The 16924-nt window shown below is 40.1% G+C and overlaps 1 protein-coding gene across 3 annotated transcripts in view; it reads left to right on the top strand.

The window, feature by feature from the left end:
• Window positions 1-16924, top strand: part of HSD17B7 (hydroxysteroid 17-beta dehydrogenase 7) — a 33174-nt gene that overhangs the window by 13779 nt on the left and 2471 nt on the right. For all 3 annotated transcript variants that reach the window (XM_060297072.1, XM_030847422.2, XM_060297078.1), the window contains exons 6-8: window positions 2446-2550; window positions 3468-3524; window positions 6939-7037. In XM_060297072.1, the coding sequence (XP_060153055.1) occupies window positions 2446-2550; window positions 3468-3524; window positions 6939-7037 (261 nt within the window). The remainder of the gene's footprint in view (window positions 1-2445; window positions 2551-3467; window positions 3525-6938; window positions 7038-16924) is intronic.

The following is a 16924-nucleotide window of genomic DNA, read 5'->3' as shown; positions in this document are numbered from 1 at the left end:
AGTAGAAGCTATGAGCATATTCTCTAGAAATGCATTTGAATCCTTGCTTTGTCACCAGCTTTGTAAACTTGGACAAATTATTTAATCTCCTTGTACTTCAGTTTCCTTATCTGAGAAACAGGGATAATAATAGTGCCTGCCTCATAGATTTGTTGGGAGGCTTGAATGATGGGATTGGTACGAAGCAGTCACAGCCATGCTTTGTGCTCAGAATGTGTGTGTGTGTGCTTGTGTGCGTGTGTGCATGTGTCTGCACACATGTGGGCGTGAATGCGTGGGGGGTGGGAGGGTGTGTGCTTGTGTGCATGCATACACGTGTGAGTGTGCCTATCCACATGCACGTGTGGTTTTTTTGGGTGTGTGCATATGTATATGAATGTGATTGTATATGTGGTATGTGTGCTTGGGTATGGGTGTCTGTGGTCATGTGGTCTGCACCTGTGTGTGCGTGTGCTTATGTGTGTTTGTGTGTTGACTGTTCTTCTTGTTATTATTTGAGCTCAGTGTGTTGGTCCAGTTGTTAGCCTCCTCCTGAGATTTCTTGAGATGTTTAAAAACTTGTCACAACTGCTTGTCCTCTGGAAACTCCCTTTTAGGGGTAAGGTCAGAGTGGATTAGCTTCTCTTTTCATAATAAGCTCTGGGATTTTGCTTGTCTCAATTGTCAGATAAGTTTTGGGATTTCATCTTTTACAGAAAAGGGAGATTTAGCTGATGCTGCCGCCTCCTAAAATCTGTGTGATTATTTTGCAGCCTGTGATTTTTCTCCTTGGCTTTTATGAATAGAGAAGTAGCTAATAAAGAACTACCTCCCTTTGAAGCCTTGTATGACTGGAAATGTTGTTAGGTCTGTACAAGCTACCTGAAAGACTAACCATCCATGAATGGCCCCTCACACAGGCCTTGTGGAAGTACTCAGGGTCGTCACACTCATTCCCTAGGATTAAACATGTGGGGTGACTGTAGTCTTGGATAAGACGGCCTCCTTGCTTGTTTCTTTTGTTGCTTAATGTCAGAAAGTTGTATGTGTTGGAAGCCCTGGATTTTAGTTCACAGATGTCTTCATTTAGGGCTGAAAAGGCCCTAACTGTTCCTGGCTAGTTCCCAGAATAAGAAATTTTCCTTAGCTATCTTTGGGGCAAAATATTCTTGGGAAGAATTTTTGGTCTCTAAGACTCCTGACTTTTTTCAGAGGACTGTTGGTAAATCAGGGGGACTCTCGGGGGCTGGATTATCCGTGTCAGGCACCTCCAGGCCCTTGCAGCACTGAATAAAGAAGAAGACCTTCCAGCTTTTGATGCTCAGGGTACTTTCTGTCCATTGAACTGACTCTGCTACACTGGCATTTTCTATTTTTGTTTAAAAGAAAAATAATAAGATTAAAAGTAATAAAAATATAAATTAAAATGGTCAACATCAAAATAAGGTAAAATGCAGTGAAAATTAAACCAAATAAACTAGTAAAACAAATCCCAGTGCTCCAAGGATTACTAAAGACCACCCAGGGCCTCTTCTATTACTAATACGTGCCGTATGTTAACTGGGGCTCTCTTTATAGAACAGATCTTTCTAAAATGATGAGTCCTGCTAAGAACCTGATTTAGAGATCTTCAGTTGGAGGAGGTCTTTGTGGAACCACACACAGCCCTCATTCCTCTCTGATGCCAGGAGCTCCCAACTCAAGCTGGAGATATGGACCTTATATACCTGCAGGGAAACAGACACAGTTGAGGTTTAGTTGTCTATATTTACTAGATCAGAAACTTCTTGCAGGCAAAGACTTTACTGTGTATGTCTTTTTTTATCTTAACTGCTTATTATTTTTTTAACATCTTTATTGGAGTATAATTGCTTTACAGTGGTGTGTTAGTTTCTGCTTTATAACAAAGTGAATCAGTTATACATATACACATGTTCCCATATCTCTTCCCTCTTGCGTCTCCCTCCCTCCCACCCTCCCTATCCCACCCCTCCAGGCGGTCACAAAGCACTGAGCTGATGTCCCTGTGCTATGCGGCTGCTTCCCACTAGCTATCTACCTTACGTTTGGTAGTGTATCTATGTCCATGCCACTCTCTCGCTTTGTCACAGCTTATTTTGATTGGTCAGCTGATCTTCAATTAAGCTAATAACATGGAAAACTCAGGTAACCAGGTCCTACTTTTCTCGTCCAGCTTCAAGCTTGGTTATTCTTTGTTCTCTAAGTTTCTTGAGAATAGAGACTTTATCTTACTATTTTTTGCATCCTGAGTGCCTCTCAGAGTGAGTTCTCAGTACATGATTCTTAAACTGAAATGGTCTACCCAGCTTCAAGGACAACTTAGAGCATAAATCCTTGATGCCCTGGCTTGCTGGCTCATTTGTGTATCTCCTTTATTAACTAGCACATAGGTGACTCAAAGTATGTTGAATTAAAATTAATTGCTACCCCTCTCTGTGTTCCCAGGGTCTGTATTCCAGTGTAGCGTGCCCAGGTACGGTGTTGACCAATTTGACATATGGAATTATGCCTCCCTTTGTGTGGACGTTGATCATGCCAATCATATGGCTGGTAAGTGATGAATACTTCTTGTCTTAGTTTACTTAAGCTGTTCGAGTTGGAACCAAAAAGTTGTGTTTAAGGGTTGGGAAATAAGAAATTGAGTCTAAAGGTGGCAGAATTCCATTTCATTCAAGGGTTTTGACGTTACTTAGTATGTAATCTCTGCTTCATACTACCTGATATTCCGACTGTACCACCATCTGAGTGTCCACTTTTCTTTAAGGGAATGTTTCTTTGGTCATGCACCATAGATCCCAAGAGTTCTATGATTATATAATTTTGGGAAACCTGTGTTCACATGTTATTGAGACGTATATTATGTCTCAGTAATATGTTATATACGTCTCAGAGACATATTAATACGTCTTTTGTTACCCAAACGTTATTGACTAGAGACGTTTCAATATTCATAACAAATTACCGGCTACAGGCATTAGTTTCTGCAAAAATCCCCTGGTCAATAACGAGTTAAAGGATATCAAATTGGATTTCTCTGAGCTTTTAATGTAGTCAGATGCATTAAAAGTTCCCCAAAAGTGTACGATTGTGCATTGTATGATCATAGAATCATGTTTTTGCTTGTTTGTTTTGTATTTTGAATATCTTGCAGGACCAGTGTCCTCCAGCACACATTAGAAAATGTTGCTTTTAGGAAATGTCCCTCCTTGTAGAGCTCAGGAAAAAAATATCCCTCCATTATAGCAGGCAGAGAAAAAAGATGAGAAGGAAATATGCCTTCATGTTAAAAGTGGTTGATTGGAGTAATGGAGATTAAGTGATATTTCTTATTTAGATTTCTTTATTTTTTGAAACTTAAAAAATGCTCTATAATAAGAAATGCAGGTTGTCTTTTATTAATATTTAAATGAATAATGCTTTTGTGACTCTAAACCACCACGAAATGACTATGGTTTTCTTTTTCTTAGTTCCGCTTTTTCGCAAATGCTTTCACGTTGACACCATACAATGGAACAGAAGCACTGGTATGTTACTAGAGTTTTAATATATTGTATTCACTTCACAGATGTAGACTGTAAGTTCACTGGTTTAGAAACAATCTTAACAGAAAAGATAAGAGAACAAGCTCTGAATAATCAAGGTCCTGTTTAGGACTAAGTTCTGAGCATTAGGAGTGAACTTTGAAAGTTTAGTATGTTTCATGGCACTGGATACCATGGTTGTGGGGACAGCACTTCTGTAGAAGCAAAATACATGAGCAGCCGGAGGAGAGCACAGCGTGGAATACTGCAGCGGCAGGCAAAGCAAGACGGTGGCTGGGCAGTCAGTGTGAGATTTCCTGTGGAGAAGGTGTGTTTCATGGGTCAAGAGTAGAGGCAACGAAGTCCAGCTCCATTTCCTTATGGGAAGGTTCTCTTTTCTCTGTTAATATTCGAGAATCGAGTTGTTACTTTATTAGAAAACAAGTTCGTTTCCTTAAATCGCACATGTGTGGATTGCATGTGTTTCCTCATCAATGGCAGACATTAGTAATGGATCATAATACTCTGTTCTGCTTACATAAATGATGTCTCTGAGTGTTTTTCAACTCAAGGCCCAACGACATCCACTACTAATGGATCAGAATCATCATACAAGATGAAATTTATTTGTCCTCTGTGCTTTACACCATCTGGTTGAAATTCTATTGTACTAACGTCAGTTCTGTGTGTGTGTCTGCCTCACTCCATTTAGCTCCCTCAGGACTTTTGCTAGGCATCTTGAAAACCCAAGAGCCTAGCACTGTAGTGCTCATACTTAACAGATTCTTAAATCGTAGCTGAATTGAAATTAAGGCAAACGTTAAGGGAATTGACTTGGCACTCTTCTTTTGGTAAACATTGCAGAAACAAATGCATTGATTGTAGAGACACACAGTAGAAGCAAGTACTTTTAAACTAATTTTAATTATTTCTTAATATATATGTCAAACTATTTAAGATAATGAATAGTCCTTTAGGGCACTCATTCCGCACATTTATGTCACTGAAAATCAAGTCTAGAGGTCAAGTATATATTGAGTGTCGGTGGTGTGGAAATAGAAGTCAAAATCTAGTTAGAAGTCAAAATAGTTAGAAGTTACTAAGGAGCTTAGAGTCATGTTTAGAAAAAAAGAATGAATAGAGAAAATAGACAAGAAAGTAAGACATTCTGTCATCTGGTGGCAGGTACTGTAGGAATAATAAGAAAGGAGGATCACAGTGGGGCTGGACTGGTTGGAGGAGGCTTTGCTTGCTGAGTCGGGCTTAATCCGGGCTCTGAAGGATAGGTTGGATTTGGATGAGATGAGCAGCATGACCCCAGTGTCACAGTTTTAAAAGTTTGTTGTGACCCTGCTGTAATTTCCTTCAGTGTGGATGGGTGGGAGGTAATTACCACTTAGTGATGGTTATATATGCTGGTGGATACAAATGAGGGTTTGAGCACACCACGTGTGTAGCAAGAATCTCTTCAATCTTTGGATAAGTTTTATCTCCTTAGATGGTTTGAACCTGAGTGGCCTAAAGCACGGTGGTTAAGAATGTGCTATATATAATTCTATTACTATAGAATTACAGTAATTCTGTTCGAATTCCATTTCTCCAGTTTCTGGCTGTGAACCCTTGGGCACATGTTTTTCACTCATCTAAGCCTTTTGCTATTAACTATAAAATAGGAATTATAGGAGTAAATGAGAGAAGGCTTATTGTAAAGGATTCTGTGTATTTCAGCATTTGAGATTTTAAAGAAGACCATCTTAATGAAACAAGTATAGTTCTGGCATGTGAACTGACAGATCAATGGAACAGAATAGAAAGTTGAGAATAGGCCCATAGCATACAGGGATTTGGTATATGATAATGATGGCCTTCCAAAACAATGGGGAAAAGATGGTTTATTCAGAAAATAATAGAATAGGATCTTTTCTTCTTACCTTACTGTCAAATAAAATTCTAGGTAAGTTAAAAGATCCATAAAAATTAAAATATATAGTTACTAGAAAAAAATACGGGGGGGGTGGGGCACTAAGATCCTACAGGCTGCTTGGTGCTGCCAAAAAAAAAACAAAAACGGGGAAGTTATAAAATAATTTAAGAGTGTGGAGGCTTAGCTACGCCCAGTAACCATAAAAGAAAAGACTGAAAATTTTGATTTAATAAAAGTAAAAAAATTTTACATGACTAAAATTCTCACTACACATACACTCGAAAGAGTAACCACAAAGTGGAAGAACACCTGCTACTCATACCATAGATAAAGGGTTACATTTTCTTACTATCTAAGGAGCTTCAACAAATCAAGAAAAACAACCTATTGGAACAATAGGCAAAGGACATGAACAGAGAGTTTTGAAACTGTTTTAATCATGTGAAAAGATGCCTAATCTTACTCCTACTAAGAGAAATGCGAATTAAAACTATAATGAAAAACTGTTTTTCAACTCTGATTAGCAAAGATTAGAAAGTTTGATAATGTACTATATTGGCAGTGGTCTAGGGAAATAAGCAGTCTTCTACATTGCTGGGGGAGAGTAGACTCATATAGCCTCTATGAAGGACTCTTTGACAAGATCATTCAAAATAATAAACACACATACCCTTAACCCAGCATTTCTATCTTTGATATTTATCTTATAGATGTACTCAAACTTATATGGAATGATGTATTCATCATTCATCACAGGTTTGTAATAGCAAAAACTGGAAAGAACCTCTAGGTCTAGCAGTTGAAAACTGATTATATAAAGTGTGGCACATCCATGAAATGGAATACTGTGCTACTTTAAAAGAGAATAAAATTTTCATATACTGATTTGAAAGTATCTCCAAGGCCTGTTCAAGTGAAAAATGCAAAGTGTGGAGTAGTGTGTATATTTTGCTTCCATTTGCATAAGAGAAATGGATATATATGTTTTTAAGCAAATAGACTTCCTTAGAAGAATATACAAAACAGTAGCATGAGTGTTTGCTTCCAGAGAGGAGAACTGGGTGGCTAGAAAATTGGGGAGGAAGACTTTTTACCACGTACATCTTTTGAAAGATGTACGTGTGTGTGCTTATCTATTAATAAAATATCACATCAGTGACCCATACTTTACTGTGGCGTGAGCTGAGTATCCACTCTGAATAAGCTCCAGACCACATGCCATGAACTTTAATCTGGGGATTAAGAGAAGAGACAGCTAAAATATGGTTTTTTGCTTTAAATAAAAATTTCACAGGATGCTATTAAGCAGGCTGCCCTACTGTCTTCCTTCGAATTATAGTAGTGGTTCATGAAGGCATCACAGTGAGCTGATGCTGTTCAGGAGGACTTTTAGAATTTGTCTGGGGCTCTGTAAAGTGCTGATTGTACATCCCCTCCAGCCTCACTCACCTTGGGCAGAAGAGAAGAATCACTGACACCCTCTTCTTTTCCAGGTCTGGCTTTTCCACCAAAAGCCCGAGTCTCTCGATCCTCTGGTGAAATATCTGAGTGCCACCACTGGCTTTGGAAGCAATTACGTAACATCCAAAAAGGTAAATGTTTCCTTTGTTTCACTGAAGAGGTTGCTGCTGGTTCCTGACCAGCCCTACCAGCTGCCCAGCTTCTCTCTCCTGGAGCTCCCGTCTCCGCTCGCTGGCATCACGTGGGCCTGTTTTCATTTCTTTCTGCTGTCTCCTGCCTCTCAGCCATGGCACACCTTCTCTCCACCTAAACTGCTCTTACCCTTCTTTCTACTGATTCATTTCTACTGTTTATCTTTAAGATCACAGCTTTCACGTGACCTTTTACATCAGGTCAGATGCTTTCATGCTAGGCTTTTTTGACCTCTTATGCCAGTTCTGTGTAGTATTCATTCAGTAGCGGGCCACCTTGTCCAAGGATAAGCTCCATGAGGAGGGGGGGATTGCACCCCCTTTCCTAGCATGTTCCCTTGCACATGGCAGGTGCTCAAGAAATGTGTCACAAGTTGGATGAAATATAAAGCATCTTTCTGAGTGAAGTTAGCTTCCCTTTGAGTGTTCAGTTCCACTTATGACAACTGTTAGCTTTAATAGACTGGTGTTTTGAGGAGGAACGGGATGGAGTTTGGAAAAAAAATGAATGCTGTGTTTTGTAGACTCTGTGTAACCTAAAATGAAATTAAACATAGTTACAGGAGACTTCCCTGGTGGCCCAGTGGTTAAGACTCACCACTCCCAATGCAGGGGGGCCGGGGTTCGATCCCTGGTCAGGGAACTAGGTCTCACATGCCACAACTAAAAATGATCCCGTATGCTGCACCTAAAGATCCCACACGCGGCAACGAAGATCCTGTCTGCTGCAACCAAGATACGGCACAGCCAGATAAATAAATAATAAAAATAAACCTAGTTACATATTAGAAAAATGAAAAAAGTTTTATTTTGACCCTGTAAGGATTAATTTTGTTGTTGTTGTTGTTTTTTCTTTTTGGCTGCATTGGGTCTTCGTTGCTGCACGTGGGCTTTCTCTAGTTGCGGCGAGCGGGGTCTACTCTTCCTTGCAGTGCACAGGCTTCTCATTGCAGTGGCTTCTCTTGTTGCAGAGTACGGGCTCCAGGTGCGTGGGCCTCAGTAGCTGTGGCTCACGGGCTCTAGAGCACAGGCTCAGTAGTTGTGGCGCACGGGCTTAGTTGCTTTGAGACATGTGGGATCTTCCTGGACCAGGGCTCGAATCCGTGTCCCTCGCATTGGTAGGTGGATTGGTAAGCGGATTCTTAACCACTGCGCCACCAGTGAAGTCCTAATTTTGTTGTATTTTTGTCATGAGTAAGGTTTACTTTAGCTTCCCATTTTTCACTGCCTATCTTATTGTGAGGAGGAATCAGCATAAAATAAACTTAGATTGAAGCAAATAAGTTAGCTAAGTCAGAGTCAAAATTGTCAGTGATCTTGTCTATGTCAGTAGCTTGAGGTCTAAGGGGAACCAGGCTCTCTGCTTCCCGTGGTATATGTTTACTGAAAATGAACCTATGAACCTCCAGTGTTTCCCAAAATACCTTTTGTGGGATAGTTCCTTGAGATTTGCAGAAAGCAGTTTGTCAGCCAAGTAAATTTGAGAAATGCTTCATATTATATGTCCCTCTTTCAGAGACATGCACAATGCACATTAGCCCAGTAAAGGCTTTGAGAAGTTGATACAGTTAAGAAGTATGTGTGACGTGTTTCATCCTGCTGCTTGCAAGCTATTCTTGACTATACAACTTTTTCTTTTCTCTTTAAATTTTACATAATGCTTAACATCATCCCAAAGAACACACTTAGGGAACTCTATTGTAAACTAATGAGCTTACTTTTAGGCCCTCAGAATTTGTTTGGACTTACTATCTATTGATCTTGAAGGAATAATTGGTTTACCAAGGGGAGAAAATGTTTAATTCTATAAACCAAAGTATTTTATTAGCATTTCATAGAAATGCAGAATTGCAGAATGCAATTGCAGAAATTGCAGAATGTTTTTTTTTTAACATCTTTATTGGGGTATAATTGCTTTACAATGGTGTGTTAGTTTCTGCTTTATAACAAAGTGAATCACTTATACATATACATATGTTCCCATATCTCTTCCCTGTTGCGTCTCCCTCCCTCCCACCCTCCCTATCCCACCCCTCCAGGCGGTCACAAGGCACCGAGCTGATCTCCCTGTGCCATACGGCTGCTTCCTACTAGCTACCTACCTTACGTTTGTTAGTGTATATATGTCCATGCCTCTCTCACGCCCTGTCACAGCTCACCCTTCCCCCTCCCCATATCCTCAAGTCCGTTCTCCAGTAGGTCTGTGTCTTTATTCCTGTCTTACCCCTAGGTTCTTCATGACATTTTTTTTTCTTAAATTCCATATATATGTGTTAGCATATGGTATTTGTCTTTCTCTTTCTGACTTACTTCACTCTGTATGACAGACTCTAGGTCTATCCACCTCATTACAAATAGCTCAATTTCATTTCTTTTTATGGCTGAGTAATATTCCATTGTATATATGTGCCACATCTTCTTTATCCATTCATCTGATGATGAGCACTTAGGATGTTTCCATCTCTGGCCTATTGTAAATAGAGCTGCAATGAACATTCTGGTACATGACTCTTTTTGAATTTTGGTTTTCTCAGGTATATGCCCAGTAGTGGGATTGCTGGGTCATATGGTAGTTCTATTTGTAGTTTTTTAAGGAACCTCCATACTGTTCTCCATAGTGGCTCTATCAATTTACATTCCCACCAGCAGTGCAAGAGGGTTCCCTTTTCTCCACACCCTCTCCAGCATTTATTGTTTCTAGATTTTTTGATGATGGCCATTCTGACTGGTGTGAGATGATATCTCATTGTAGTTTTGATTTGCATTTCTCTAATGATTAATGATGTTGAGCATTCTTTCATGTGTTTGTTGGCAGTCTGTATATCTTCTTTGGAGAAATGTCTATTTAGGTCTTCTGCCCATTTTTGGATGGGGTTGTTTTTTTGTTATTGAACTGCATGAGCTGCTTGTAAATTTTGGAAATTAATCCTTTGTCAGTTGCTTCATTTGAAAATATTTTCTCCCATTCTGAGGGTTGTCTTTTGGTCTTGTTTATGGTTTCCTTTGCTGTGCAAAAGCTTTGAAGTTCCATTAGGTCCCATTTTTTAATTTTTATTTCCATTTCTCTAGGAGGTGGGTCAAAAAGGATCTTCCTGTGAGTTATGTCATAGAGTGTTCTGCCTATGTTTTCCTCTAAGAGTTTGATACTTTCTGGCCTTACATTTAGGTCTTTAATCCATTTTGAGCTTATTTTTGGTTATGGTGTTAGGGAGTGATCTAATCTCATACTTTTACATGTACCTGTCCAGATTTCCCAGCACCACTTATTGAAGAGGCTGTCCTTTCTCCACTGTACATTCCTGCCACCTTTATCAAAGATAAGGTGTCCATATGTGCGTGGGTTTATATCTAGGCTTTCTATACTGTTCCATTGATCTTTCTGTTTTTGTGCCAGTACCATACTGTCTTGATTACTGTAGCTTTGTAGTATAGTCTGAAGTCAGGGAGCCTGATTCCTCCAGCTCCGTTTTTTGTTCTCAAGATTGCTTTGGCTATTCGGGGTCTTTTGTGTTTCCATACAAATTGTGAAATTTTTTGTTCTAGTTCTGTGAAAAATGCCAGTGGTAGTTTGATAGGGATTGCATTGAATCTATAGATTGCTTTGGGTAGTAGAGTCATTTTCACAATGTTGATTCTTCCAATCCAAGAACATGGTATATCTCTCCATCTCTTTGTATCATCTTAAATTTCTTTCATCAGTGTCTTATAATTTTCTGCATACAGGTCTTTTGTCTCCTTAGCTAGGTTTATTCCTAGATATTTTATTCTTTTTGTTGCAGTGGTAAATGGGAGTGTTTTCTTGATTTCACTTTCAGATTTTTCATCATTAGTATATAGGAATGCCAGAGATTTCTGTGCATTAATTTTGTATCCTGCAACTTTACCAAATTCATTGATTAGCCTCAATAGTTTTCTGGTAGCATCTTTAGGATTCTCTATGTATAGTATCATGTCATCTGCAAACAGGGACAGCTTTACTTCTTCCTTTCTGATTTGGATTCCTTTTATTTCCTTTACTTCTCTGATTGCTGTGGCTAAAACTTCCAAAACTATGTTGAATAAGAGTGGTGAGAGTGGGCAACCTTGTCTTGTTCCTGATCTTAGTGGAAATGCTTTCAGTTTTTCACCATTGAGGATGATGTTTGCTGTGGGCTTGTCATATATGGCCTTTATTATGTTGAGGAAAGTTCCCTCTGTGCCTACTTTCTGCAGGGCTTTTATCATAAATGGGTGTTGAATTTTGTCAAAAGCTTTCTCTGCATCTATTGAGGTGATCATATGGTTTTTCTCCTTCAATTTGTTAATATGGTTTATCACATTGATAGATTTGCATATATTGAAGAATCCTTGCATTCCTGGAATAAACCCCACTTGATCATGGTGTATGACCCTTTTAATGTGCTGTTGGATTCTGTTTGCTAGTATTTTGTTGAGGATTTTTGCATCTATGTTCATCAGTGATATTGGCCTGTAGTTTTCTTTCTTTGTGACATCCTTGTCTGGTTTTGGTATCAAGGTGTTGGTGGCCTCCTAGAAGGAATTTGGGAGTGTTCCTCCCTCTGCTATATTTTGGAAGAGTTTGAGAAGGATGGGTGTTAGCTCTTCTCTAAATGTTTGATAGAATTCCCTGTGAAGCCACCTGGTCCTGGGCTTTTGTTTGTTGGAAGATTTTTAATCACAGTTTCAATTTCAGTGCTTGTGATTGGTCTGTTCATATTTTCTATTTCTTCCTGCTTCAGTCTTGGCAGGTTGTGCATTTCTAAGAATTTGTCCATTTCTTCCAGATTGTCCATTTTATTAGCATAGAGTTCCTTGTAGTAATCTCTCATGATCTTTTTTATTTTATTTCTGCAGTGTCAGTTGTTACTTCTCCTTTTTCATTTCTAATTCTATTGATTTGAGTCTTCTCCCTTTTTTTCTTGATGAGTCTGGCTAATGGTTTATCTATTTTGTTTATCTTCTCAAAGAACCAGCTTTTAGTTTTATTGATCTTTGCTATTGTTTCATTTCTTTTTCATTTATTTCTGATCTGATTTTCTGATCTGATTTTTATGATTTCTTTCCTTCTGCTAACTTTGGGGGTTTTTTGTTCTTCTTTCTCTAATTGCTTGAGGTGCAAGGTTAGGGTGTTTATTCGAGATGTTTCCTGCTTCTTAAGATGGGCTTGTATTGCTATAAACTTCCCCCTTAGAACTGCTTTTGCTGCATCCCATAGATTTTGGGTCATTGTGTCTCCATTGTCATTTGTTTCTTGGTATTTTTTAATTTCTTCTTTGATTTCTTCAGTGATCACTTCATTATTAAGTAGTGTATTGTTTAGCTTCCATGTGTTTGTATTTTATACAGCTCTTTTCCTGTAATTGATATCTAGTCTCATTGCAGTCAGAAAAGATACTTGATACAATTTCAGTTTTCTTAAATTTACCAAGGCTTGATTTGTGACCCAAGATATGATCTATCCTGGAGAATGTTCCATGAGCACTTGAGAAAAATGTGTATTCTGTTGTTTTTGGATGGAGTGTCCTATAAATATCAATTAAGTCATCTTGTTTAATGTATCATTTAAAGCTTGTGTTTCCTTATTTATTTTCATTTTGGATGATCTGTCCATGGGTGAAAGTGGGTTGTTAAAGTCCCCTACTATGTATGTGTTACTGTCAATTCCCCCTTTTATGGCTGTTAGTTTTTGCCTTATGTATTGAGGTGCTCCTGTGTTGGGTGCATAAATATTTACAATTTTTATATCTTCTTCTTGGATCAATCCCTTGAACATTATGTAGTGTCCTTCTTTGTCTCTTCTAATAGTCTTTATTTTAAAGTCTATTTTGTCTGATATGAGAATTGCTACTCCAGCTTTCTTTTGGTTTCCATTTGTATGAAATATCTTTTTCCATCCCCTCAGGTTCAGCCTGTATGTGTCTCTAGGTCTGAAGTGGGTCTCTTGTAGACAGCATATATAAGGGTCTTGCTTTTGTATCCATTCAGCCAATCTGTGTCTTTTGGTGGGAGCATTTAGTCCATTTACTTTTAAGGTAATTATCGATATGTATGTTCCTATTCCCATTTTCTAAATTGTTTTGGGTTCGTTATTATAGGTCTTTTCCTTCTCTTGTGTTTCTTATCTAGAGAAGTTCCTTTAGCATTTGTTGTAAAGCTGGTTTGGTGGTGCTGAACTCTCTCAGCTTTTGCTTCTCTGTAAAGGTTTTAATTTCTCCATGAAATCTGAATGAGATCCTTGCTGGGTAGAGAAATCTTGGTTGCACGTTTTTCTCCTTCATCACTTTCAGTATGTCCTGCCACTCCTTCTGGCTTGCAGAGTTTCTGCTGAGAGATCAGCTGTTAACCTTATGGGGATTCCCTTGTGTGTTATTTGTTATTTTTCCCTTGCTGCTTTTAATATGCTTTCTTTGTATTTAATTTTTGACAGTTTGATTAATATGTGTCTTGGCATGTTTCTCCTTGGATTTATCCTGTATGGAACTCTCTGTGCTTCCTGGACTTAACTATTTCCTTTCCCATATTAGGGAAGTTTTCAAGTATAATCTCTTCAAATATTTTCTCATTCCCTTTCTTTTTCTCTTCTTCTTCTGGAACCCCTATAATTCGAATGTTGGTGCATTTAATGTTGTCCCAGAGGTCTCTGAGACTGTCCTCAGTTCTTTTCATTCTTTTTTCTTTATTCTGCTCTGCAGTAGGTAGTTCCACTATTTTATCTTCCAGATCACTTATCCGTTCTTCTGCCTCAGTTTTTCTGCTATTGATGCCATCTAGAGTATTTTTAATTTCATTTATTGTGTTGTTCATCGTTGCTTTTTTCATCTTTATTTCTTGTAGGTCCTTGTTAACTGTTTCTTGCATTTTCTCTATTTCCAAGATTTTGGATCATCCTTACTATCATTATTCTGAATTCTTGTTCAGGTAGACTGCCTATTTCCTCTTCATATGTTAGGTCTGGTGCATTTTTACCTTGCTCCTTCATCTGCTGTGTTTTTCTGTCTTCTCATTTTGCTTATCTTACTGTGTTTGGGGTCTCCTTTTTGCAGGCTGCAGGTTCGTAGTTCCCGTTGTTTTTGATGTCTGTCTCCAGTGGCTAAGGCTGGTTCAGTGGGTTGTGTAGGCTTCCTGGTGGAGGGGACTAGTGCCTGTGTTGTGGTGGATGAGGCTGGATCTTGTCTCTCTAGTGGGCAGGTCCACGTCTGGTGGTGTGTTTTGGGGTGTCTGTGGCCTTCTTATGATTTTAGGCAGCCTCTCTGCTAACGGGTGGGGTTGTGTTCCTGTTTGCTAGTTGTTTGGCATAGGTTGTCCAGCACTGTAGCTTGCTGGTCGTTGAGTGAAGCTGGGTGCTGGTGTTGAGATGAAGATCTCTGGGAGATTTTTGCTGTTTGATATTACGTGGAGCTGGGAGGTCTCTTGTTGACCAGTGTCCTGAAGTTGGCTCTCCCACCTCAGAGGCAGAGCCCTGACTCCTGGCTGGAGCACCAAGAGCCTTTCATCCACACGGCTCAGAATAAAAGGGAGAAAAAGTAGAGAGAATTAGTAGAAGTATGAAGAAATAAAGAAAGAAGGAGGGAAGGAAGGAAGAAAGAAAAAGAAGAAAAGAGGGAAAGAAAGGAGGGAAGGAAGGAAAAAAGACAAAGAAAGAAGATACAGTAAAATAAAAGTATAATAAATTATTGAATTAAAAAATAGTTATTTAGGAAAAAAAGGGACAGATAGATAGAACCTTAGGACAAATGGTGGAAGGAAAACTATACAGACAAAATCTTACACAGAAGCATACACATACACCTTCACAAAAAGAGGTAAAGGGGAAAAAATCATAAATCTTGCTCTCAAAGTCCACCTCCTCAATTTGGGATGATTCGTTGTCTAAAGGAGGGAAGGAAGGGAAGAAAGAAAGAAAGAAAGAAAGAATAAAGGAGGGAAGAAAGAAAGAAAGAAGGTAAAGTATAATAAAGTTATTAAAATTATTAAGAAAAAATTAAAAAAAAAACAATGGATGGATAGAACCCTAGGACAAATGGTGGAAGCAAAGCTATACAGACAAGATCTCACACAGAAGCATACACATACACATTCACAAAAAGAGGAAAAGGGGAAAAAATCATAGATCTTGCTCTCGAAGTCCACCTCCTTAATTTGGGATGATTCGTTGTCTATTCATGTATTCCACAGATGCAGTGTACATCGAGTTGATTGTGGAGCTTTAATCCGCTGTTTCTGAGGCTGCTGGGAGAGATTTCCCTTTCTCTTCTTCATTCTCACAGCTCCCAGGGGCTCAGCTTTGGATTTGGCCCCGCCTCTGCGTGTAGGTTGCTGGAGGGTGTCTGTTTTTTGCTCAGACAGGACGGGGTTAAAGGAGCTGCTGATTCGGGGGCTCTGGCGCACTCAGTCCAAGGGGAGGGAGGGGCACTGCGTGCGGGGCGGGCCTGCGGCGGCAGAGGCCAGCGTGACGTTGCACCAGCCTGAGGCCAGCCGTGTGTTCTCCCGGGGAAGTTGTCCCTGGATCCTGGGAACCTGGCAGTGGTGGGCTGCACAGGCTCCCTGGAAGAGGGGTGTGGATAGTGACCTGTGCTCGCACACAGGCCCCTTGGTGGCGGCAGCAGCAGCAGCCTTAGCGTCTCCCCCCCGTCTCTGGGGTCCGTGCTTTTAGCCGCGGCTCGCGCCCGTCTCTGGGGTCTATGCTTTTAACCGCGGCTCGCGCCCGTCTCTGGAATTCCTTTAAGCAGCGCTCTTAAACCCCTCTTCTCGTGCACCAGGAAACAAAGAGGGAAGAAAAAGTCTCTTGCCTCTTCGGCAGGTGCAGACTTTTCCCCAGACTTTTCCCCGGACTCCCTCCCGGCTAGCCGTGGTGCACTAACCCCTTCAGGCTATGTTCAAGCCGCCAACCCCAGTCCTTCTCCCTGTGCTCCGACCGAAGCCCGAGCCTCAGCTTGTGGCCCCGCCCACCCCGGCGGGTGAGCAGACAAGCCTCTCAGGCTGGTGAGTGCCGGTCGGCACCGATCCTCTGTGCGGGAATCTCCCCACTTTGCCCTCCGCACCCGTTGCTGTGCTCTCCTCCGTGGCTCCGAAGCTCCCCCCTCCGCCTCCCGCAGTCTCCACCTGCGAAGGGGTTTCCTAGTGTGTGGAAACTTTTCCTCCTTCACAGCTCCCTCCCACTGGTGCAGGTGCCGTCCCTATTCTTTTGTCTCTGTTTTTTCTTTTGCCCTGCCTAGGTACGTGGGGAGTTTCTTGCCTTTTGGGAGGTCTGAGGTCTTCTGCCAGCCTTCAGTAGTTGTTCTGTAGGAGTTGCTCCACGTGTAGATGTATTTCTGGTGTATCTGTGGGGAGGAAGGTGATCTCCACGTCTTACTCTTCCACCATTTTCCCAGCACTGCAGAATATGTTTTAACCTTTGATTAATTTTGGGAAGTCAGCTCTCTGCTCTGTTTAAAGGTTGGGTTGAACTAAAGAGAGCTATAATGTCTTTTCCAGTTACAACATGAAAAAACACTAATATAATTGAACGAATAGAAATATTTTTTCCAAAATGTTATAAAATTTTCTTTCACTTTTTAGCCTTTTAGCTTCATGAAGAAAGAGTTTTTTTTAAGTTTAGGCTCTGTGTTGACTTGGAAAGAGATAACAAACACTTTATAGGGGCTGGAAGTTTGCTTTTACGTACAGTGTGTAAGTTAAAATTAGATTTTCTACATAAAAGAGAAGAGTGTAAAATAATAGTGGATTAAACAAGATAAAAGCTTAGGTTTCTCGCATGTAAAGCAGTTTGGAGAGGCAACCTTAGGCTGGCCTGGCAGCTCTGCAAATTGTCAGGTGCCCAGGTTCCT

The sequence above is a fragment of the Globicephala melas genome, chromosome 1 (genome assembly GCF_963455315.2).
Source record: "Globicephala melas chromosome 1, mGloMel1.2, whole genome shotgun sequence".
NCBI classification, from domain to species: Eukaryota; Metazoa; Chordata; class Mammalia; order Artiodactyla; family Delphinidae; genus Globicephala; species Globicephala melas.
This window is presented reverse-complemented; position numbering and strand designations above follow the sequence as displayed.